The following is a 22,576-nucleotide window of genomic DNA, read 5'->3' on the forward strand; positions in this document are numbered from 1 at the left end:
GCCCCGGTGCCAGCTCCATCACTTCCCAGGAGCTCAGGAGTAACTCTTACCTTTCCAAAGTCCCGTACATCGAAGAGGTCAAAGGGATCAAACAGATCGCTGTTTCTTAACCCAAATTTGTCGTGACACACTTTTAGGAAGGTTCGGATGTTCTTCAAACAGAGAAACTGGGGGAAACAAAAAAGAAAGGGAGGGAAAAAGTGAGCAAGACAGGCACAAATTTTAACTGAGATCTACTGAGTTAAATTCACATGCGAGACAAGTTAACAGACTTAGAAACTTGCACTGAAAAGCCAGGCATTAGTTTATTTGTTGTTACTGAAGATGTCAGAATCCTGGTGCCCCGTGAGGACTCCTGTGTTCTCAGCTGCGCACCAGAAACAAATGCCCTTTTGAAAAACAAGTTTCACATAAGGTAACATTGCAGAAGGGTTGGAAAACTCAAGCCAGGACGTTTCCCTTTCAAGGTCGAAGCCAAATATAAATTACAGCTGATGTTCTACAGAAGCCCAGTGTTGAACTTTTAACCATTTCCAGCATGATCCCATTTGGTTCCCTACAGAAGGGACACATGTTACAGCGCTTACTGTACATATTGCTGTACATCTGTACGCACGCATGCATACACACGTCCCAAACAAAAGATTGGGACAGTGAAAATTAGGTTATTTTGCTTTGGGGTCCGAAACAATGGACAACTTATTCAAGTCACATTTGCTCCCTTAGCCTCGCACCCCCCAGATGCTGCAGGCACCACGAACGCTAACAGACCCATGAAACATCAGCCAGCCACGGGAGCTGCTCCTGACCCAGCTCAGATTCCCCTTCCCAAGACGAGGGCAATCCCCGAAACTGTTTCCACCAAGCTTTGCTCATCTTTAATCTTAGCCCATTTGAAGAGGCAGAAATCTCACCCCTCTAGGGACCACCCTCAGTTCTTCAGATAGCTCAACTAGCAGAGCGACATTATGTTTCTCTTTCAAGAAAATCCCGTCACTGACTACAGCAGTAATTGGTCATTTGTTTGCGAGCGTTGGGGATTTTGAAGTCTGGGGACTCCAGACGGTCTCGCTCCAACAGTGATGCCTGGCAGCACAGGGGCTAAGATGAGAAGAATAAAAATCTGCTTCATTTTTGCGGCTGCATCAGCTATGTCCTTCATCAGGATGGACTGACTCTGCAGAGCAAGCCAATTAATTTCACTTCTTTCTGCATCCTCATGCTACTCCACAAAATACCTTCAATTTATTGCTGTAGTTTTAAACAACTCTTCTTTTTTTTTCCAGCAAATTCCTCACAAATACGTAACAAATGCTTTAGAATTATAAGTAAATCAACCCATTAAAAGGGTGAATCACCCCCACGTGATAAATAGGCGCAAGATACAAGCTGCCTTTGGGTGGGTTTGGTCAGCGCGGTTTTGTCACATGGCACTACCTCTGCTCCCCGAGTTGTCATCAAACCAACAGCATGCAAAAACACTGCTTGCAAACTTCACCGCGAGTTCAAAGTAAAATAAAACAGCTTAATTTTCTTTTAATTAAAAGAATCAAAGCAGAATCTTTGGGGCCATCATATCTCCATAGGCATGACTGCGACGCAGCTTGTCGTTATCATTGCGTTTGGGATTATACGTGAGATTTGTGGCGATGGATTAGCAAGCCCACCTCATTAACAACAGGCTGATTCACCTACACAGAGAAATAAATAACCTTTTACCCTTCTCCCCCACTCTAACCCCCTCTATATGGAGCTACTGAGCGACAGCAGCGCTCCCCCAGCACAGGACATTCCCATCGCATCAGAGACTTCTCATTAGACAAGCAAGTGCCAGAGGCAGAAATTGAAAACAATTCTATTTTTCTAGGGCATTCCTCTATCTCACATAAACACTGCAGTAAATATAATCTGTCTAGACTGAGAGGTTTTTTTGGAATTGCTTTACAGCCTCTCTCACTGATACGGGTTATTTCATAACTTTATCTTCTGGGTCTCTGCAAGAATTTACACCCTGGGCAAACCGGCTGCTTGCAGCAGGAGTGTATTTTCTGTTGTACTGCAGTCTAATTGATTTCAAATTTCTAGCACGTGTTTATTTTAAATCCTTTTAAGCCTCCAGTTTTGAAAGTTAATGACAGAGCTTATAGCCATAATTATACACAGCAAGAGGCAAGCTTCATCCGCAGAACCGCCCTGCCTTTCTGCGGCATTCGCTCCCCACCTCCCGCTCGCCCCAAAGCTGGGGCAGCCAAAGGCTGAAGTGCTCGGGAAAGATGGACTTTCACAGCACCGATATTCAGCCAAGCGAAAAACACCCAACGGGTAGGAAAACCCGGACCCTCTGCAAGATGCCTTTGTGGTTCAAATTCCTGAAAAGCTCAAAGTTCACACTACCTCGTTTCTGAAGGATCGCAAAGAGATCACACATCCAAACAAATGAACACCTCGTCCTGACGGTGTTTCTAACAGGGACTGAGCCTCAGCTCCATCGCGAGTTTAGATCAGGCTGAGCTACCCCCATCTCAGCTTTGCCCCGCTGACAAGGACAGGACCAACCACGCTGTTCCAACATCCGCTGCATCCAACTGGCTTTGCTCATCCAATTCAAACCTGGAAGCCATCTCGCCACCAGCTGCTAAACGAGCTCAAGGCAAAATACCTTCTCGTGCTTTTGCTCACAGGCGTTTCGAGGTTGGTTTGCTGTTGATGGAAGACCATGAATTCCTGGCTTAATAGTGTTACTCAATGGCCACATGTTAAAATTAGCTACAATTGAATATGAGCTGTGCCGAGGCCATTTTATTTACCAGTCAATCACACCTTTGGACAAGTAAACACTCCGCAGGAGAAAGAGAGAGATAAATCAATGTTCTCCGTGGGGCTCATTCACCACCTGCCAGGCCCAAAATCAATGGTGTCATTTATATGCTTCGAGCGAGAGACCAGAGCTGAAGCAGGGTCCTGCGATCTCCTTTGGTGCGAGCGCCGGTGGGAGCCCAAAGCACCGCACATCCCGCGTCCTGCCATCGCCCTGCTCCGCACCCAAAGCGACCTCGGTACCCACCAGCCGTCGCTTCTGGGGATAGACACCATCACCAACCAGGATGCTCAGTTCTGGAAACAGACCCCAGAAACCACGGCATCTTCCACGGATACCGGCATCTCCCACTGTACCACCAGCCGGGCTCCGAAAGCGGTTGCAGCACACGTCCCCGGCGTGGGGAGAGCTCCCCAGCCACTGCAAAATGCATCCAAAGGGTTTTGGAGAGGGAAATTACTAAAGCCAGAGCGAAGAGGCAATGGGGGCAGGGATGGGACCGTACACAGGGAGCAAGAAACTCATCCGGTAAAACAAAATACCTTGAAGCCTGCCAATAGATGAGAAAAGTCTGTGGTCAGTTCTGACCCGATCCTTTGAGGGTTGCAAGGAGCCAGCACTACAGAGAGGCAGCGGCGACAGCCCAGCTCCTGCTGTTGGCACAGCACGAGGGCCCTGCCACCTGCACTCGCTGAGTTTCAGAACAGCTTTGCTTATTTTTAAACACTCTGCAACACCGTAAGGTGAATAAACTGCTCTCGGCTACCGCCCGTCCTGCCCCAGCCCTGCAAAAACCTGCTTTGCAAAGCAGGGCGGCTGCAATTTCGGCAGCTCCGCCTGGGCCCTGGCCAAGGCAAGGCAGGACCCCAGCCCCCTCCGTGAAGGCATGGCAGTGAGCAGCCCCCAGCACCTGGGACACGCTGGAAACTCCTCAGTAGCTTCTGGGATGTTCTTTTTTTAAAGAGGGTTTTCACGGCGTTATTTGGTTTATTGAATTCAGTAAGTTTAGAGACTCCTTAGATGATCACTGCACATAGAAAGGGTATTGCTGCCAAGTTTTCAATGCAGCTCAGAAACTTGTCCTCCAAACTCATGAATACATTGGAGAAGCCTTCCGTGGAGATCGAGAAAGGGACAATTTGGTACTTGGGATAACCCCAGATACTTGGGCACTTGGGATAACTCCACTTTGCACAGGGAGCTTAGAGGGGACATGCCGAGCCACCCCGAACCCCGGGCTGGACGGGCAGGTCGGATGTTTCTGAAGTTGGAAACTACAGCTCCGGGGGTGGGAGGGCAGCTCACGGGAGGGTGCACGGTGGCTCAGCACCTCGCTCCTCCTCACGGCCCCGTTTTAGTTACCACCACCCCTCCCTGCGGTCCCCATATGACTGGGCGCCCGCAGCACCTGCGCTGACTAGACAGCGGCCATTTCCGATGCAAATTCATCAGAAAAGATCCAACTACTGGAGCACGGTGGGGTTAGGTTGGAAACCGTCCCCCAGCCTCGGCAGAGATGACGGCAGGCTGGAAAGCTGCGTGCGTTCCCGCCTCCCATCAGAGCCGCTTTGCTAAAGGGAGATGGCAAAGAGGCAGACAAAAAGCTGATGAACGCAGCAGCGTTTGCTCAACAACCAAACTGCCCGAGGTGGGATCTGGAGGACGTTCACGTGAGCATCGGAGCAGTCCCCGGTCCTTGCATTTGGGATGGCACAAGGGAGGGAGGCGCGAGGCTTGGGAGTCTCCGAGAGACATTTAACAACGTGACAAAATGTAGGAAAAGGAAAGAAATGGGCTAGACGATTTTGTCTGGCAGGGCAGGATCATGCAATAGCTCACAGCTTTTTGGAAAGGGCCTTTCGGAGAGGCAGCGACTGCCGGCGGCTGGGGTTAGTGCTCCGGGGAGGAGTGGGGCCGCACACAATAGCACTGGGCGGCTGGGCACGCAGCCACGAGCTGAACCGCGGCCAAAGCCGTGGGCTTGAAATGGGTCCTGCAGCATGCAAGGAATGCTGCAGCTTTGCCGTTTGAGATAACCCACTGACGAATGACGAAAGTAACTTTCTGTAGCGCTTCCTGACCGTGATGTCAGATTTCCTCTTATCTCGCTGCCGGCACGGCTCGAAACCACCAGGCGAAAAGTAAGTCCCTGACAGGGAGCTGTGAGCATCTGCTTATCACAGCCTTTGCAAACGGGGAAGGGAGGGTCTCTCATTGAGAAAACACATCATTTGCAACAATCAATGGGAAAATGAGTATCCTGTGGCACAAACCTCTCAAGAAAGCCGAAGGATGCATCTCCCGAGTCATGTCGAGTTCCCCTGCGCTACTCTGACATTGCAAAGGGGCATCGGAACTCCCTTTACTTGTTCCAAAGTCAAGAGCGGAGAGAAAGTCCAAGAGCGTCCAAGTACCCAGCAGGAACTGCAGGGCTGCAGGCAACATAACTCCACGTTTAAAACTGCACAAATCACGACCTTTATCTAATCTCTCCAAATGGCTCTGCCTGACCTAGCTCCTTCCACATCAAGGTGTTACCGGGAGAGTTTTGGGAGCAGTAATAAGAGTCAAAAGCACAAGTGGAGCTTGTATCACCCTCCACTAGCAGCACCAAATTTTTCACGGCTTTGTTCCTTCTCGTGCTTCACCCCATTGTCTCTGGTGGAAAGGAGCAGCCACAGAAACAATACAAAACATCTCTGCAGGAAATTTCCTTTCCCATTCACATTTGGATTCAAGTCGCAGCTCATCAATTACTTTAGATGGACAGATTAAATTCCGGGTTGTTGGACAGCAGATTTATCTATTGAGAAGTAGAGAATGAAATTATTTCTCAAATAATTTAGTGCTATTATTTCCCCCCATTTCAAAGACATTCCTATCGCAGAGCGCTCATGGGCTGGGCAAATTCCACTTAGCGAGACTGATTAATGAGCCCGAAACGCTGATGAGCGCTGACCTCCCCACAGCTTCTCCTTCTCCTTACATCCACCCACAAGCAAGGATTAACCCTAGGAGAGCACCTGAGGGAGAGCAACCATTTATTTTGGCAAACACCCCACATGTCATCACCGGGAGGACCGGGAGAAAGCAAACCTGCAGCAAGCAAAGGTCCTTCCCGGCAAGGAGCATCAGCCAGAGCTCTGAGGGGCTACAAACCTCCTGCACAAGCTCGCCAGGAGCTTCTAGCTTGCCCAACAGAAGCACAACACTGGGAGGCTGCCCAGCAGCAAGCCCAGCACCGCAGCACGCCGGGACAGGCTGCCGAGCCCCGCTTTGGTACCTGCTCGTCTCGCACCTTTGCTCATCATCGTTCTGAAATGGGTCAAGCAGATAAAGAGCTCCCAGTTACCTTACAGGAACCTCCCATCGCCACGTACGGGCTCTCAATGGGACGAGGTGTCTCGGATAACAATATTAAGCTCATGGACTGGAAACCGGAATATACATAAAATTGTAAAAAACAATTAAAAAAAAAAAAAACAAGGGGAGCTTCTGGAGTGACTGATTGAATACACTGAAGTCACAAGCCTCAGCCCCAGAGGGAGAGGAATGGCTTTTAGCAGCGCTCGAGTCAGAGTGGGCACAAACATTAACCAGAGCTCCTGGATTTCATACAAGACATGAACTACTGAAACAAGGCGAGGACCGGAGGCAAACACCTCCGAGGTGGCAGATGTTAAGAGGACGTGGGAGGAGCGAGAGACAGAGCACAGGGTCAAATGATTAAATCCAATTAGTCAGAGATACGGAAGAAATGTTCGATGATATACTGAAGCATATACTGAAGATGTATCGGATAAAACCGCATCTGGTGCTTTCTCTGCTTGCAGGAGGAGTCCGTGCGAGGGCAGCAGCATCGTGTGTGTGTCCCCCCGGGGCTGCTGTCACCCCACCAAGCAGCACGGCACAGGCCAAGCCCAGCGCTGCGGGAGCTCGTCCTATTTTATCCTAGGAAAGTTTTGCTGACCCCAAACTCCCCCTGAGGACCACCAGGCTCATTTCCTCCATTACACATGCTCCTTCAGAGAAAAATGGAAAAGAAAAAAAAAAAAAAAACAACAAAAGTCCAGAAGCGTGGATAAAACCCCCATCAGGCAGCCGATGAGTCCAAGACGATAACGCAGGGCTGCAGGAGTGGACAAGGATTAAGTAACACCCCCCAGTTTGGAGGAGGGAAAAGAAATCGCAGGAATGCCCAGATGCTCGCGTCCTCCGAGGCAAACTCCCGACAGCAGCGACGACCCGAGCCCTCCCCGGCGGCGCGGCAGGAGAGGTTCGTTAAAGCCCACGCAACGAGCCAGCAAGACCCCACATCGCGTGGCCGGCGGCCCCGCCGGGAGCGCTTGGCTCAGCCGAGGGCGGCCGCTCGGCGTCCGTCCGTCCGTCCATCCGTCTGTCCCGCCATCGGAGGGTCACCCAGCGGCACGCAGGGGCTTTAAATGAGCGGAAGGAAGCTGCAACTTCCCAAAGAAAACGGCAGAGCCGCCGCCGATGACAGTACTTCCCTGCTTTGTGGAGCCCTCCGAGGGCTGCAAACGTAGGGCTCTGCTGAGAAAGCGGGAAAGGGCTTTAATTGCAATGCCTGGGAGTGCTTTATCAGAGATGCTTACAGGGTCTGAAATTCTCTGCTCGCACACACCTAAGGCCTGGACAGCCCAGAGCTTTTGCCCAACCACCCAAAATCCAGTGGGTCCAACAGGTTCAGCTCCGGTCCGAACCCCAACCACAGGTTCGAGGTTGTGTACCCAAAAACCTTGCCGCTGAGGTTTTAGAAAACCCTAATCAAACTCCCTGCATCACATCAGGCAGCTGATTGTACTTCAGAGATTTATGTTTTAGATGTCTAAGCGATCTGCAGAGCTGTTCCCAGGAATAACAAGAGCTTCTTGCAAAATCAGGCGGGCGCAATCCTCTCTGAAGGCCCTGGTCTTCACCAACTCCTCCTCTAAGAGAGGGAATTTCAGGTTTCCCTCTGTGAAGGACAACACTGCTTTGAGCCATGTTACAAAATGAATGTATGAGAAGCAACACCCTTTTCTCCTTTGCTACCCCCTCCAACGGCGATGCATTTTGGGAGCTGAATGGAGAATACTGACTTCCCGACTACATGAAGGAAGGGCAAGTGGGTAGTGGGACACTACCACATCCCTAACGACCTTGGACAACCCTGATGCCCTTGTGTTACCCCAAATCAGCATCTGCTGATGTGAAAATCCCTCCTGGGATGCTCTCCTGCTCCAATGATCTGCCCAGGCAGTAGCGATGAGCCACATCCTTCGCAGCGCTGGGGCGATGCCTGGGAGAGACCCATGTTACATCCCCACGTCCCTTGGACGAGACCGAAGCGTAACAGCCCGGCAGACGGAGTGCAGATCACATGCCTGCTCTTCCAGACACCCTCTCCGTAACCATATCCATCAAGATTTTAAAAAAAAAAAAAAAAAAAAAAAAAAAAAAAAAAACCACCAAGCGCAGAGCAGCAGTTTTCTTTGCAGGTCCTAGCCTGCCCCAGAGCTGCGTGGGGCTGGCTGCCGGGATGGGGGACGATGGGGCAGGGAGCAGGGGCTGTTTGCAGCCTGAGCTATGGCTAAGGGTGGGAAGACCACCAGGTATCACTGCCATGCTTTAGAGGAGAAACCCAGCTGGATCTTTTGAGGCTTATCGGTATCACAGGCAAATCCAACAAAGGGGTTTCTTTTCGACTTTCCCACACAATCCAGGGTTAGAGCCTCCGACTCCTGCATCCCAGATCTGGGCTGTCTCTGCGGTATATTTACCAGCAGGCTGCCAAATCCACGCTTGGCTTTAGCGAGCAACACGATCTGAGACTCCACAGAGTTTGGGAGCTGGAGAGCTTGGAAGGATTGCTCAATCTGCCCACGTTTGGCACCTTTAACGGAGAGTCCCCTTCCACGCTCATTAAATTCAGCGTTTTTCTCCTCTCGCTGGAAAACATGCAGCTGTGTCAGGGGAATTCAGTTAAGAAAGAGGCAGGGGGGGAGGTGTCTTGGCTTTTACTATTGATGTGAAGTCCTAAACTCATGTTTGCCTCACTGGGGCTCACACTTCATCACTCATAAAACATGACCATAGATAAAAGATGGGATATGCAAAAAAGGAATTGTGATTATAGCTGATCAAGAAATGAGATACCTTCCCACGCACTGAGTTTTCAGCAAAAGAAGACTCAAAACATTTTGGCCAACCCAAAGCTTTAAGACAGAACTATGACCTGAACCATGACAATCAAATTATAACACAGAATTCAGCTGCTGTTAAAGAAAATGAGTAATTGCGTAACCGTATATAGTGTTACACTGTAATGATACGCTTACAGAGAACTTTCCAAGCAGTCATTGTTCTCCTGCTCTTCAGGCTGGTGCAGGGAATCAGACCATGATGAACTTTTGACAGGACAGCGATGAGAACAGCTACGGTATGTCTCCAAAATGAGTAAATAGCAGCCAAGTCAGGAAATCAAGCCTTGTCATGTCAAATATTTGGGCCAGACCCGAGAGAAGCAGCTCCAGGAGGTAGCCTGCAAGCCTGGGCCAGTTCAAGAAATTCACAGAACTTATTTTTGTCTCTTTAAAACCAAGCTGCCCTATATAAATGCTGAAGAGACAGGCTCTGAGAGTTTGGAGGCAGAAGTGAACCATGAGGTGGGATCTGAGGTAGGTGCCTGCAATAGCTGACTCCAATATCATTTACGCAAAACTATCGAAACAGTCTATTATTAAATAATAACCAAACTTGTATGTTGAATTCAAGACCTTTATATCAGTTTTACAGGAGTCCCATGTGAGCCCAGATTTAAATACCCATTGGTATCTCCAGACCACCCCTGAGCTGATCGGGCCACCGGCTGTCACCATTAGAGAGGCACATCCTCATGTCAGGGCGCAGAGCAGTCTCACTGCAGACACCGTCTGCTTTTCTTTTTTAAAACATCCCAAGAAATCTTATTTCAAAAGTTCTGCCATCAGATCAACGGCATGCAATCTCCCAACATCCAAAAGACTTTTCTGGCAAGAGCTTATACGGATGCCGTTGCGTTATTCATCCATCACGGGTATATGCAATTTTTCTACACACAATCATGGTTTTGGGTGACCTGCTTCCAATTAGAGTCACTTCACTTTCAGAAAGCCTCAGAAATCACAACTAAATGTGTTATTTTCCTCACTGCAAGAAGTGCCAGGTTACCTGCCAGGAAGCAGAAGTGCTGAACAAACGAACCCCCGATACATTCATCCCACCGAGCTGAAGCAGCGCAGCACACAGAGGGAAAGCACCACTGAAAAGCAAAAACTCAGCCATGAAAAATATTTGTAATGCCGCATTTGTTGCAGCTTTCACCTTTTAAATTGGCAATGGAAGAAATAACGGCCTAGAACAATTGCAAACTTCTGTCGTTTTGAAATTTGCGGAGTCTTGTGCTCCAGACAAAATCTGGAGATGATAGTTCAGCTTCCAGATCAGGCCTGAAGGACCCAAACCTGTAGCTGGCGCTGGCAGAAGAGTTATGCATCCCAGAAGATGGAGACAGCCTGCTCACGGTGACGGCTGCTGACACGCACCCTGACACCGTTATACCTGGGCTGCCTTACATCTTCCTGCGCTGTTGCCCAAGTTGCTATCTATTCCCAAAGCCTTGCTAAAAATCAGGCTGGTGGCTGACGAGGGGTTCAGTGAAAAATGGTTCCTAAATGTCACACCGGGGACAGGGATGGCATTATTAGAAGCAGACAACACACACTCAGAAAACTCTGCTTAATGGCACCAGGTAATGATGCTGAAAGATATCCCCCAGCTTCTTCCTAAAGAAGTAATTAAAACCAGAACACTACTTTTCACATTACGGATAACTGATGCAGACCTGCATATGAAATCAAGCCGCATTTTGCAATATTGAGCTCACAATGAGCTTTTAATAGGTCTCTCGATGCTCCTCTGCCTCGTGACAGCACGCTGGGGCTCTGCACCGATGTCAGCTCCTCGCTGCAGAGATGGGGCAGTCTCAGAGCAGCCGAGTGCCTTCTTCACCCCCAAAAGCAACAGAAACGGGGTGCTGGGGGTCGCTCCTGGGCCGGCCATCCCGTGCATCGCTCCTCCACGCACGAGCTCCCAACGCGGGTTTGGTGGGAAGAGCAGGCAGTGGGAAAGAGGTAGGAAAACCAGACCTGCACCCCAAACCCTCTTACACAAGAGGGATTTCAAAGGAAAACTCACACATATGACAGGACCTACAAGCCAGACCGTGCCTGCAAGCCAGAGGGAGCAACCCACTGCAGACCAGCGCTTTCCTGGGTAATCGGGAAGAGACAAGCATCGCATCTACCGTTACGGGCAGCAGCAGGAGCTGAACCAGATGCTGCGAGAGTCGAGAGAAGGGACCTGGGGTGCCTCTGCCAGCCAGCGTATGGAGGCTCCTTGTCCTTGGGGACGGAGAACGGACAGGCAGCCCTGCGGCCCCGGGAGTCGCCTGGGGCTTCTTCCTCTCCTCGGTATTAAATAATAAATGTTTTGTTGCATTTCAGTGTTGGGAAGAACCAAGGATGTGAACAGACAGCGTGAGCTGGAGAACAGGAAGGGCTTTTGTTTTTACCCATGGTTTAATTGAGGCTCATCAAGTTTTCTAGCTCCAGATTTCTTCTGCAGAAAATGAAGCTGAAACAGAGTGGCAAAAGCAGGAGTAGGGAGTACCACTGTCTGCAAGGTGACAGCCTGCCAAGAATGATTCTAACACGTGTGCAACGCACAGAAAATTGCTCTGGGTAAACAGGTTATTAAAAAAAAAAAATCTTAATGGAAGGAAAAATAAAAGGTTTTATAGCTTAACTGCTTTAGCGCTTGTGTTTCGGATCCAGGGACCAAGGCTAGACAGACACACGTGCAGACACACACCAGCCCCTGGAGCTCTCCGCTGAGCATCTGTGCCTGCAGGACGGCCAAACCAGACCCAGGGCTCTGTGCACACATTCCCTGTAAAGATTAATTTCCATAACGCCTGCGAGACGAGAGGCAGGACATCCCCGACAAGGAGCAGGAACTTTGGTAGCATTGGCACACATCAGACTGATCCCAGCCCGAGTGGCTTGGGTTATACAAAGACCTCTGTCATCGCCAAAATGAGACGAGGTCAAAAAAAAAGACACCTCCAGCTTCATGCACGCTGCAACTGCCTGCATGCTTTTGATTAAGATATTCATTAACAGTAGAGCCCACCACATATTCAGCCCATCTTTAAGAAAAAGAAGGGAGACCCAGGGAACTACAGGCTGAAGAGCCTCACCTCCGTTCTGGAGCGTGCGCCTTTTGGGATCCCTTTCCCAAGGACAAGATGGTAAATCGGGAACAGTCAACGTGGATTTAGCAACAGCAAGCCTCGCTTGCCCAACCCGATTGCCTTCTATAGAGAAACAAGGAGGCAGGCAGATGAGGCTGGAGCCGTGGATGTGACACACAACCTCCCTTCCCCACCGAGGGACCACGCAGGCTGGCAGAGCCTCTGCTATCCCCTATGGCCTGTCTATCAGCCATGCCCAGGAGAAAAATAGCTAACAAATCACCTATTTTAAAACGTAAAGGGGAAGTGGGGGTGGAAAGAGACGAGCCGGGATGAAACACCCTGAATGATAACTTTTTCCCCCCCCTCAGTAACAGAAAATGTCAAATAAAGTTTCAAATTATAAAAACCACAACTGGGTACTCAGAACTTCCCAGGCATCAGCAGAAGCCCCGCCATGAGTCTTCAACAGACTTCAGTAGGCTTCAGAGTAGGCCCCAAAATCCTACTTGGCATTCTCATAATGGCTCTGAATCCAGTTCTGTGTATCAGGAAAGGAAAACCCGTCCACAACCACAGACATTAACACACATTTTTCTCACTACCTAAAGCGCTCGTACTGCCTTTTGTGATTTGCATTCAGGGTATCGGTTCCTCTCCTTTTCAACATTGCAAGGAAATTAATTAACTGAATAGTAACTGTAAGTATCACAAAGCTTGGGAGGCTGAGACAGGAAATCTGAAGGTTAACCATCATATTTAATGTATGCATGAGATAAAAATCAGAACGAACTTAGATCAGGGGAAGGATGGGGAGGCCATTGGCATTACTGTGATGTTGGTTGTTTTGGTTTTTTAAGATTAAAGCCTACACTTTATCTTTGTGATTTTAATTAAGCATTTTTCTCCTTTCTGGAGAGAAGAGAGGGGTGTAATTCCTTACTATAGACTATCAAGCATCATTCCAAATCACTCTAGCATTGTAATGAAAGCCGGGTGAAAAGCAGAAGAAAAGCCATCACTCCTCAGTCCTGGCATTTTAGTTAAAATAAACCCTCATTCTGGAAAGGATGCTCTGCTCTGAGCCACAGCAGATGCAGACCTGTCCTAACCAGCTCCACGTGTAGCTCCTCCGCACATTGTGCCTCGCCGTGCGGTACGCAGGCACAATGCAGCAACTATCCTCTAACAGCAATACGGGAGCACGGTATCGCTGGGAAACAGTACGTGGCAGCTATTCTATCCACCCGGCTTCAACCCTGCCTGGCAGATACTTGAATATTTCATGAATCACTGTCCCAACAGTCTTGGACACTCAACGATGTCTATGTTATTTTCCCCTTTTCCCTGAAAGAGTGGAAGGTTTGAAACCAAACTGCTCTGATCTACCTTAAAGTGAGGTAAGATTCCAGTCAATGGATAAAACAGATTTTTGCCTTTTTTGGAAAAAACCCAACCCCAAACAAACAAACAAAACCCCTCAACACATTCAGTGGACACAGCACCGAAGGACAAGCTGCAAAGTATCTATGCACTCAATTTAAACTCCCTGCAGCAGGAGCCAGGTCCCTGAAATGCATTAGAACACGTGGAACCCACAGCCCTTCTAATCCATATTTTGACCCATGCAACGAGCAGGGCTTATCAGTTCCGAGATCCTGGATATGTGGATAAAAATCAGCACGAGAGGTGCCAGCCGCTGTCCCGCTCCCCGGCTGGGGACACCCCAGGACATGTCCCCACTCGGCGTCGTACAGAAGCCGCACGAGGCTGATGCTCCGGCCCTGCCAGCATCCCCGCACACGGCGAGGCGATGCCAAGTGGTCCTGGGGCTTCCCGAGCGATCCACCCGCGGAGCTCAGGGAGAGCCTCTCCTCCGGCAGGTGAGGAGTTATTAAAAGCAGACCCACAGCCTCCCTCCCGAACGGGTGATTTCCTCGAGAATCAAGCTGGTGCCGGGGATATTGGCTCTTCCTTAACCAGATTCAGGTTAAGAACAAAATAAGAAAATCCCCTTGCCTACAGTCCAGAGCTGCCGTTCTTCTGTGGTTGTCCCCCTCTCCTGCAACACATTACACAGAGCAGATATTTTTCCTAATTTCAGTGTCTATCTGAGCAGCAGGGCAGGGTCAGTTTGGGACTTCCAGGTGGAGACCCAGAAAAACAAATGACAATGCACGCACACTTCAGGAAAGCGGAATTTGGACTTTTTCCTGGGAGAAAGAAAGGAGGGAGAAGGCAAGTGCCATGAAAGCCATCTTTTATTTTGTTTTAGTTTTACAGCTTGTCAATTATCCCAATTCACACCACAGGAAGAAAACATGCTACAAAAAAAAAAAAAAAAAAAATCACTTTCCATTTCAAGCTATTTTTGCAAAGTAGAATTTAATGAGAGACTCCAGCCAAAATTAACGCTGTGCTGTAAAACTTCCCAACGTGCAAAAAGATTTGTTGCCACCATGAATTAAAGACATCTTTCTGCAGCGAGTAGTGCCTAACGTTTCAAGCATCAAACTTTGGCAGTCACGGCACAGGCTCCAAACCTTTCTGGATTTGGGTGCATCGCCATCCGTGACCTTCACTTCAGGGAGAGGCTTAAGCTGAATTAAACGAAGGGGAGCTTCATTTCTGACCCAGTTTATTTTAAATCTCTCCCTGAGGAAGTGACTATTTTACTTTATCTGGAACATTTGTCCCTCCTTCCCAAGCTCAAGAGGCAAAATTTACTGCTACAGCAATTCAGTACAGTCCCTCTTCTGCATGATGAAAACTGGCTACGGAAAATTAATCTACTGGCTACTTAATTTGTAAAGCTGCTTAAAAAGGTCAGCTCCCCAGCTCGTAAGAACCACCACCGAGAACAGATCCCAGAGATTACGGGAAATAAGGCTCTGGATATTTATATAAATTAATACTTGGGAGTATAACAAGATCAGTAGGACCCTCTAATCTAATACCTACATCACGCTCTTCGCAGCTCATAACGCTTGCTTATCTATTACAGTAACATACCAGGGGTGCACTCAAAGCTGGCACCTGAGGCTAGAGAGGGTTTTAGAAATCCTCCCAAAATCTCATGTATGTTTTGACTAAATAGTTTCCAGCTTTGGCTTAGTATTTTTTAAGGCAAGTCCTCATTCCTGAGCCAGACTAACAGGGGCTAAACATGCACTAGCAGGGATATATTTTAGCCTACCAAAAATACGGAAGAACACTATTTTGTTGTTGTCTTGTGTTTTTTTGATTTTTTTTTTTAATGATGCTCTGTTAAATTATTTAATAGACAGTTTAGTGTGTATATGCAATCACAAACACCAACACTCCTGTGATTCTGCAGTTGTCCCCAATTTAAACTCGCTTAAGCAAGAAAACCAAACTGGAATTTCTCACCGTGAGACAACGAGAAAAGCCAGTTATTTCTGGGAGCTGACTTTTCCTCCCTCCATCCCCGCATTGACTTGGGTCTAGTCAAACGCAGGTATTTTCCTAGGACAAGCATTTCCCCTGGAAACAGAACTTAACGATGTATTTACCAGCCAGACATGAACAGTTACACCAGACAGCGTATATGAGCAAAGCTTACTCTCTTAATTGGAAAATCTAAAATAAACTCCGTATAACAGCGTAATTGCATTTGCAGAGCAGGGAGTGTTAGGGAAGGCTGCATTGCTTTTGCTGTGCTGGTCTAATTAATTTGGTACAACTTGAGCATGGAGATAAGGCCCCAGGGACGTGTTGGGCTGGACCATTAATGCTGTATTTCAGCAGAAGGGGTTAGGAGGGGAACTGGAAGCAACATCCGATCCCTTCCTCGGCTCAGCTGTTCAACTCCATCTCCTTCCAAAGCCACCCATTCCGCTTTAGCGGGTTGAAAATTATCTGGACATGAAAGGACAATACCCAGGGCTTCTAATGGGAGACGATCAATACATTGAAATAGGCAGTGGCCCTAAAAAAAGCTCTCTGACCCGTAAATTAAAGTTACTTTATTGACATGGTTAAGACAGTGTCAACATGCAGTTAAACACAGACTCTACATTTCCCCTTTTTTTGGCAACAACCCTGTCCTATTTTCCTAAGCACCACCCAATTTAAGTTAATTTTTACTACTTCAGCTGCACATATAACTGAAGAAAAGCGATCTTTCTTCTGCTTTAAATTAATCCTTCTCTTAGCAACTGCCTCCAACAACACATACACAGTGTAAAACATATGGAGAATTTTTAAGCACAGAATTAAGGTGCAAGAACAAGCACACAGATTTTTGTCAGACTAACGTATACTCAGTTCTGTGCAGCCCAAAGTAGAAATTATTAAAAACATTTGTTTAGAAGCCAGCACGATACTTTTAAAAAGTCATACAGCAAACATTAAGACAGGTCTGGCTCCTGTGAAAATGGCTATGGCACATATTAGGCTGAGCTGTTAGGAATAAATTGCTCCTCTGCATAACGCAATCGAGACTATACAAAGAAAAAAAATGAAGGCTATGTAGTCTTTTACAGGGCCATAAACACCAAGGGAAATAAAACATCTTTCTCTAAGGTGTAGCTTCCAATGCAAAAAGCTCTTATTCAAAACAGTGCTTCCTCAAGCTCCACAGAGGAAAGGCTTTCCAGCTGCTGAGTGCCTCTTTGGGAGGGGAGCATAAATAACATTTCATGTAAAGTCATCATGACCCATCACTTCTGGTTGCGTTCAAGAAGCAGACCAAGACTTTTTCTGGACCACGCTCCACCACAAACAGCGTTCCCTCGCCAGGACTTGAGGAGTGACCAACATCTGTCTGACGGACATCTGGCAAGGGGCTCACATCCCAGAGAGGATACGAAAGCCAAGGCACTGCACAGCCTCCCTTGCTGCTGGATGAGTAACACAGTCTTCCAGGGAACAAAGCCTTTCCACCTTCGGTTTTGTAACGTGACTCAAATGCACAGGTAGACCACCCCAAGTCAACCCTTGGTCACTCTCCCCAGATATTCACACGCCCGGACCCCGAATCGCTATGTCAAACAATTTGTGTGCTGCCAGCTAAGGAGCACAGACCGAGATCCTACCTACAGCTGACCCCCTTTGCGTGCCTGGCCTTGCGCACCCAAGGACGTACGCACACTTCTGATGCATTATTCCCCAGCTAGGCAGAGGGGATCAAAGAGATTTAATTGAGGTTTTAGTCCTCCTCCACTCCCAAATACAAACCTCTTCAATCCTAAGAAACTTTCTTCACTTGCCTTGAATAAACTAAGGAACATCAAATAAAAGTGATGCAAATCCACCCACAATCTGAAAAGAAATCACAGCTCCAGTTTTTGGTTTCCAGCCATCTCAACTCCTCCTTGGTATCGAGCTTCTGGTCTAACTCAGACGCTCAACTTTTGAACTTTTGTCTCTCCTCCTCACCACAAAGAATGAGCTCTCAGCTGCCTCATACCCAGCCACAGAGTCTGGTCAACCACACATCCGTATCCGTAGAAAAGGACTTCATGGTTACACAACCGCCGGGATCGCATCCTCCTTCCCCATCGCCCACAGCCCACGTGATGCAGATACGGTGATGTGAGAGCTGAGAACAGTGCCGCTCGTGTTTAGCCGTGGACAACGCAAGCTCCCAGGAAAACAGCAGTGCTTTCTTTGGTTAACATCCCCAAAAACGGAGCAGGACGGACAGTCACACAGCAGCTGTAAATTTCTGGTTTTACCTCACACCGCTTCATTCTTTAAGGAGACTATTTCCTCCATGAGAAGCTCTAAGGTCCCACTCCAGGTCAGCATGCCCCATGGGCCAAACCAGCCCCAAATCTGCCCATAAACCCTTTGGAGGGCTGAGGAAACCAGCTCAGCTCCCTTCTAGCAGCCAGAACCTCCTCTTTAGCTGCCGCCTCCGTTAGGCCGTGAGGTTTGGGAGCGACCACGCAACCAGCTCAGCTGGCAAGCCTGAAGAAGGGGCAGCATCCAGCCAAGGGACGCTGCGGAGCAGACGCGGCAGTGGGGACGCCGCACAGCTCTGCCAGGCTTTCTGTAGCTGGAAAAGGATGCATGTCCTAAGCTTGGGGTTTTTGCTCACGTAAAAGTGTCACAACCTCCCCCCAGTCAACTTTCCACCACCAGCGAGAGTTCCTAGGGCAGACCAGATGCAAGTCAGACATATGTCCTGCCTTGTCCTTGTGTAACGCTCTATGGCAGAGGGAAGCAAAGCATCGCACCACGCTGGAGTGCGGAGGGACCCAGCACCGCCCAAGCCCATCAGCCCCCGGAGCTCAGCAGAGCCAGGAGGAGGAGGAAGAGGAGGAGGAGAAGGAGCACACGCCACACACACACGGCTTTGGCTGGAGGGGTAACTATAAACCAAGCAATATGGTCCTTTTGGAAGAAAACAAATACTTGATTACAAAAATCACAGCCCAGCTGCCTCCCCCTCAACACGAGAAAGGCAGAGGGGCAGCGACCCACTCTGCCCCGTGGCTCTTTCAGTTATGAGATTTCAGTGCTCTGTACTCCCAAATTACCTGGATAACCCGTTGCCCAGGATTAGGGCCTCTGTTTGCCAAGGACCCGGTACCAAGTGGAGCTTGGACTTGGGCTTCCATGAGTTAATAAAAGGACTGTGAATAGTAACATCTAACTGGGTTTGGGATTTTTTTGAGCACTCATATCCACTGCTAAAGGATACTGCTACAGAACCAGGGTCCGGGAGCAGCCCACAGCACACACAGTCCTGCAGCAGTAACCGACTGATGTCTCTTTTTTTAATGGTTGCCTTAAACCCACAGAATTGCATTAGCAACACCTCATTTTTGCATGTTAGGTTTTGGGGGTTTTTTTGTAGCCACCCACAGAAAAGTTCTGCAAAAGTTTTTCCCAAAGAACAGCAGGAATAATGATGCCAAAACGCCCAGGGAGACCTCGGAGCCGCAGCAATGACACAAACCCCGGGCTGCCCATCGGCTCCAGCTCCGTCAGTCCTCATTACCCTGCGATCTCCCAGAGCGCGGCTGCGAGGATGTCTGAGAGCCAAGGAGAACAGGGTGGGAAGTTGAGAAACTGAAACATATCTCCCGTCTAAGGGACACTGAAAATGTTAAACCCCAAAGAACGAAATGAGCCAGAAAGTGTTTCACCACTCTCACCCTTGCGTGATACGGGGCTGCGGGGCGGGATGGCCGACCATCGCCAAAAGGCATTTTTTCCAATTTTTCAGTAAAACACTAAGTGGGTGGAGGGAGGAGAAGTTCTACGTTTATTCTTCAGTGCTCAAATACATGACAAAGCCTGGCTGCTAACGTGACAAAGACAAAACCAAGCAGTTATTAAGTTACCTTGAGCACAGAGACAAGTTAAATACCCCTTTTTGTCTCCGGTTTCCTCCTGTGCTCTGTCAGAGGGAGCTCCTCCTGTTCCTGCTGCTGCGCTACCAGAATCAGACTAATAACAGCCCTGCTCGGGTGAATAACAGGTTTCTATGGAGCAATAACACTACCTGATGCCTCGTCTTTATTATACAGGATCTTCACACCATGACACTGTTATTAAGAAAGCTGTCTCAAAAAAATTCCAAATCATAGAAAAAAAAAAAAAAAAAAAACAACCCACTCAGAAAGGGGATTTGAGCAGTTCCTCCTTCCACGTCTGCACGAGAGCAGTGCTCAGTGAAACACGGGCTTTTCTTCTTGTCCCCAGGACAAGAACATGCAGGTTTTGGTGGCTACGGGGGCAAAGTCCTTCCCTCTGCTCTGGCTCAGAAGGTTTAACACCCATGCAAATACACAGCCTCGTCTTTGGCAAGTTCCTCTCTGCCCCCATGGAATTATGAGGCTGCTTTACACCTCTTGAAGTTTTACTCTCGCTCCTTTTATTTACACCCAGTTAAACCAGACGTTTAACTCTGCTTAAGATGACTTTTCTCCACGCATATAAAAGACAATACTATTCACTTAGTCAGCTTTCGTTGGTGGAGCCGAAAGCTGAACATGGGTTGGTTTTCGTTTTTTTTTTTTTTGTATTATATTACAAGGAGGGGAATTCAGAATATCACCTACTCATTCATCAGTAATCATTCTGCTTTATAAATTTTAAAACTTGGGTACTTTAAATTTGCTTTCAAGTCTATGAGGCTTCAGAGAGCACTTGAATCGTGTTTTTATGCATTTCCCCAAAGTAATAAAAGCAACAGCTTCCACGCCTGTTTGTCTGTCTTCCCTTAAGGAAGAACTAAATTCTCTCGTCACAGGACCCCAGGAGCTGGGTCTTCCAGAAAAACACTAGGGAAGAAAAGTCCTAGTAATACTTAACAACACTGCCGATACTCGCTGGTAACTCAAAGCTGCAGGTCAGACACCTGCCCGGGAGAGACAGCGGCTGGGCAGGATCCTGATCCCCGGGACTGATGAGGGATGGAGAGGAACCGCCAGAGGCGAATGCACACGGGCAGTGCTGATGCAGACCTGTATCTCCTGGTGACCCCAGCGAGAGCCAAGTTGCAACAAAAAAAAAAAACTTTATTAACAACCCCCTGATGCTCGGCAGGATGGGCTGAGGCGTCACAGCCAGTTTGGGTACCACGTACCCGCTGGTCTCGCCAGGGACCCCCGCCCCGCTTCACCCTGAGCATCCGCTGCCACTTCTCTCGGTCTCTGCATCTGCTCCGGCCGCGACGGAGCTGCTGTTTCACAAAATACCCCCCTGCATTTCAAGCAGCTCCGAGCAGCGCAGAGGCAGGGAGAGAAGAGCAGGGGTAATGCGCATCTGCTCGGTCTCCAGCCAGGTGAGCTCCTCTCCGGCTTTGTAGGTCCACCCAGGCTCGCATCCATCCTCTCCCTGATTTAATGCTGTGCGCTGAGCTGGTCCTCGCCAACAAGCTCAGCAAGGCAGAGAGGTGCGAGCCAAACCACAGCCCTGCACAGAGGTAACAGCTTAAAACACCAGGGCCAAGCCACCCGACACCACGAGAGCCCACTGTGAGTGAGATGCTTTGGCTCTGGATCCTGCGCACAGAACATCCCCCATCCGGGAAAGCAGAGCTATTTCCAAGAGATATTAAATATTCACCCACACACAGCGAGCCCAGCTCCACCCAGGCAATAGGACTCAGCTGGCAGATATAAGCATGCCAGAGAAATGTTCAAAAAGAACCCAAAGCAGGCAGAAATACTCTTGGCTTTGGGTAAGGGCTGAAATGATAAAACAAAGGACACTTGAGTCTTAAATGTACATCAGAGTCCCATATCACAGCACCATGCTTTCCCATTGCAAAGGAACAGATTTTGCCCACACTGCCAAAATCACCAGGAACTATGAAAATGCAATGAGGCTTCATCTTCCATCAATAAATTCGTTTTTTTTTCTATAGAGACTTTCACCCACCCTGGCAGCTGTATGCTAATTCCCCCTCAGCACTGCTTTATTATCACTTGGAACAGATGTTACAGCCGCTCCAAAATCTGGAGGTTACAAAAACTATTAACCTCATCTGGGCGCCAGGCTGCGGGTTTGTTGCGGGGTGTTTAGCACCGAGGGGAAGGGCTCAGCCCCATCCTTCTGCCGCAGCGGCCGGTGGTCCCCGGCAGCAGCACGGTCAGCAAGACGGACCAGGCTTTGCTCTCACTGCAGCAGGAGACGGTCGCTTCTCCCCTGCAGCACCCCAAATGATCAATAAGAAGGAGGGGAGCGAAAACTAATTGATAAAAATACCCCCAAATGTTGTAGAAACAAAGATGGAGAGATCAAGGGAGAAGATGTGATTTACAGGCTTGTTCCAAAAATTCAGGGAAATTAACTACAAGGTCCCCATGGGTTTTAAAACCTTGGGCACAAATGTGGATACAATAAGCTTTTTTTTTTTTATTGAGGGGGTGTCTGTCTTTGTTGGGGGGTGTGTGCAAACAGAGTCATTTCAACCACAGATAAATCCAACTGCGAAAGGTTTAGCATTCCCCATGGAGTTGATTTTTCCAGTGCAGCCCAGTGTGGCTCCTGGAGTAATTAATGCCAGAATCTATTTATGACCTTTGAATAAATTGTTCTTTTCTGAAGAGAAAGCTGTTAAACACGTTAGCAAATATAATTAAGAGGGAAGGGGGGGAGGGGATGACAAAAATCTGGAATTAAATCTCTCTCTAATTAGAAATGCTTCTTGCAACAACCTGGCTACAAAACCCCACTCTCAAGCAGATACTGTAGTTTCATTAAAGCTTCCTCATTATCCTTCCTGAGATAACTGAGCTGTCAATACAAGGAAAATTTACTTCTAACCTTCGTCACCCCCTAAGAAAAAAAACGTTTAAGTGTTCCTCCATGTGGGTAAAGCTTGGCGACGTGCACCTGAACACGCCGAGGCTGTAGAGCCTTCCAGCAAAGGATAAGCAAAACTTCTGTACGGCCCCGCTCGCCTTTCCCAGCCAGGGCTGCTTTATCACGGCTGCATCGCTCCTCCTTCACCAGCCTCCCAGCCACAGCCGCTGCCCGTGTTG

The 22,576-nt window shown here is 48.5% G+C and overlaps 1 protein-coding gene across 7 annotated transcripts in view; it reads right to left on the bottom strand.

Annotated features, from left to right (window-relative positions):
* The window catches only part of VAV2 (vav guanine nucleotide exchange factor 2), a 155,589-nt gene that overhangs the window by 116,368 nt on the left and 16,645 nt on the right, over positions 1-22,576 (bottom strand). For all 7 annotated transcript variants that reach the window (XM_030000125.2, XM_030000122.2, XM_030000121.2 and 4 more), the window contains exon 2: positions 51-167. In XM_030000125.2, coding sequence (XP_029855985.1) covers positions 51-167 — 117 coding nt within the window. The remainder of the gene's footprint in view (positions 1-50; positions 168-22,576) is intronic.

The sequence above is a fragment of the Aquila chrysaetos genome, chromosome 24 (assembly GCF_900496995.4).
Source record: "Aquila chrysaetos chrysaetos chromosome 24, bAquChr1.4, whole genome shotgun sequence".
NCBI classification, from domain to species: Eukaryota; Metazoa; Chordata; class Aves; order Accipitriformes; family Accipitridae; genus Aquila; species Aquila chrysaetos.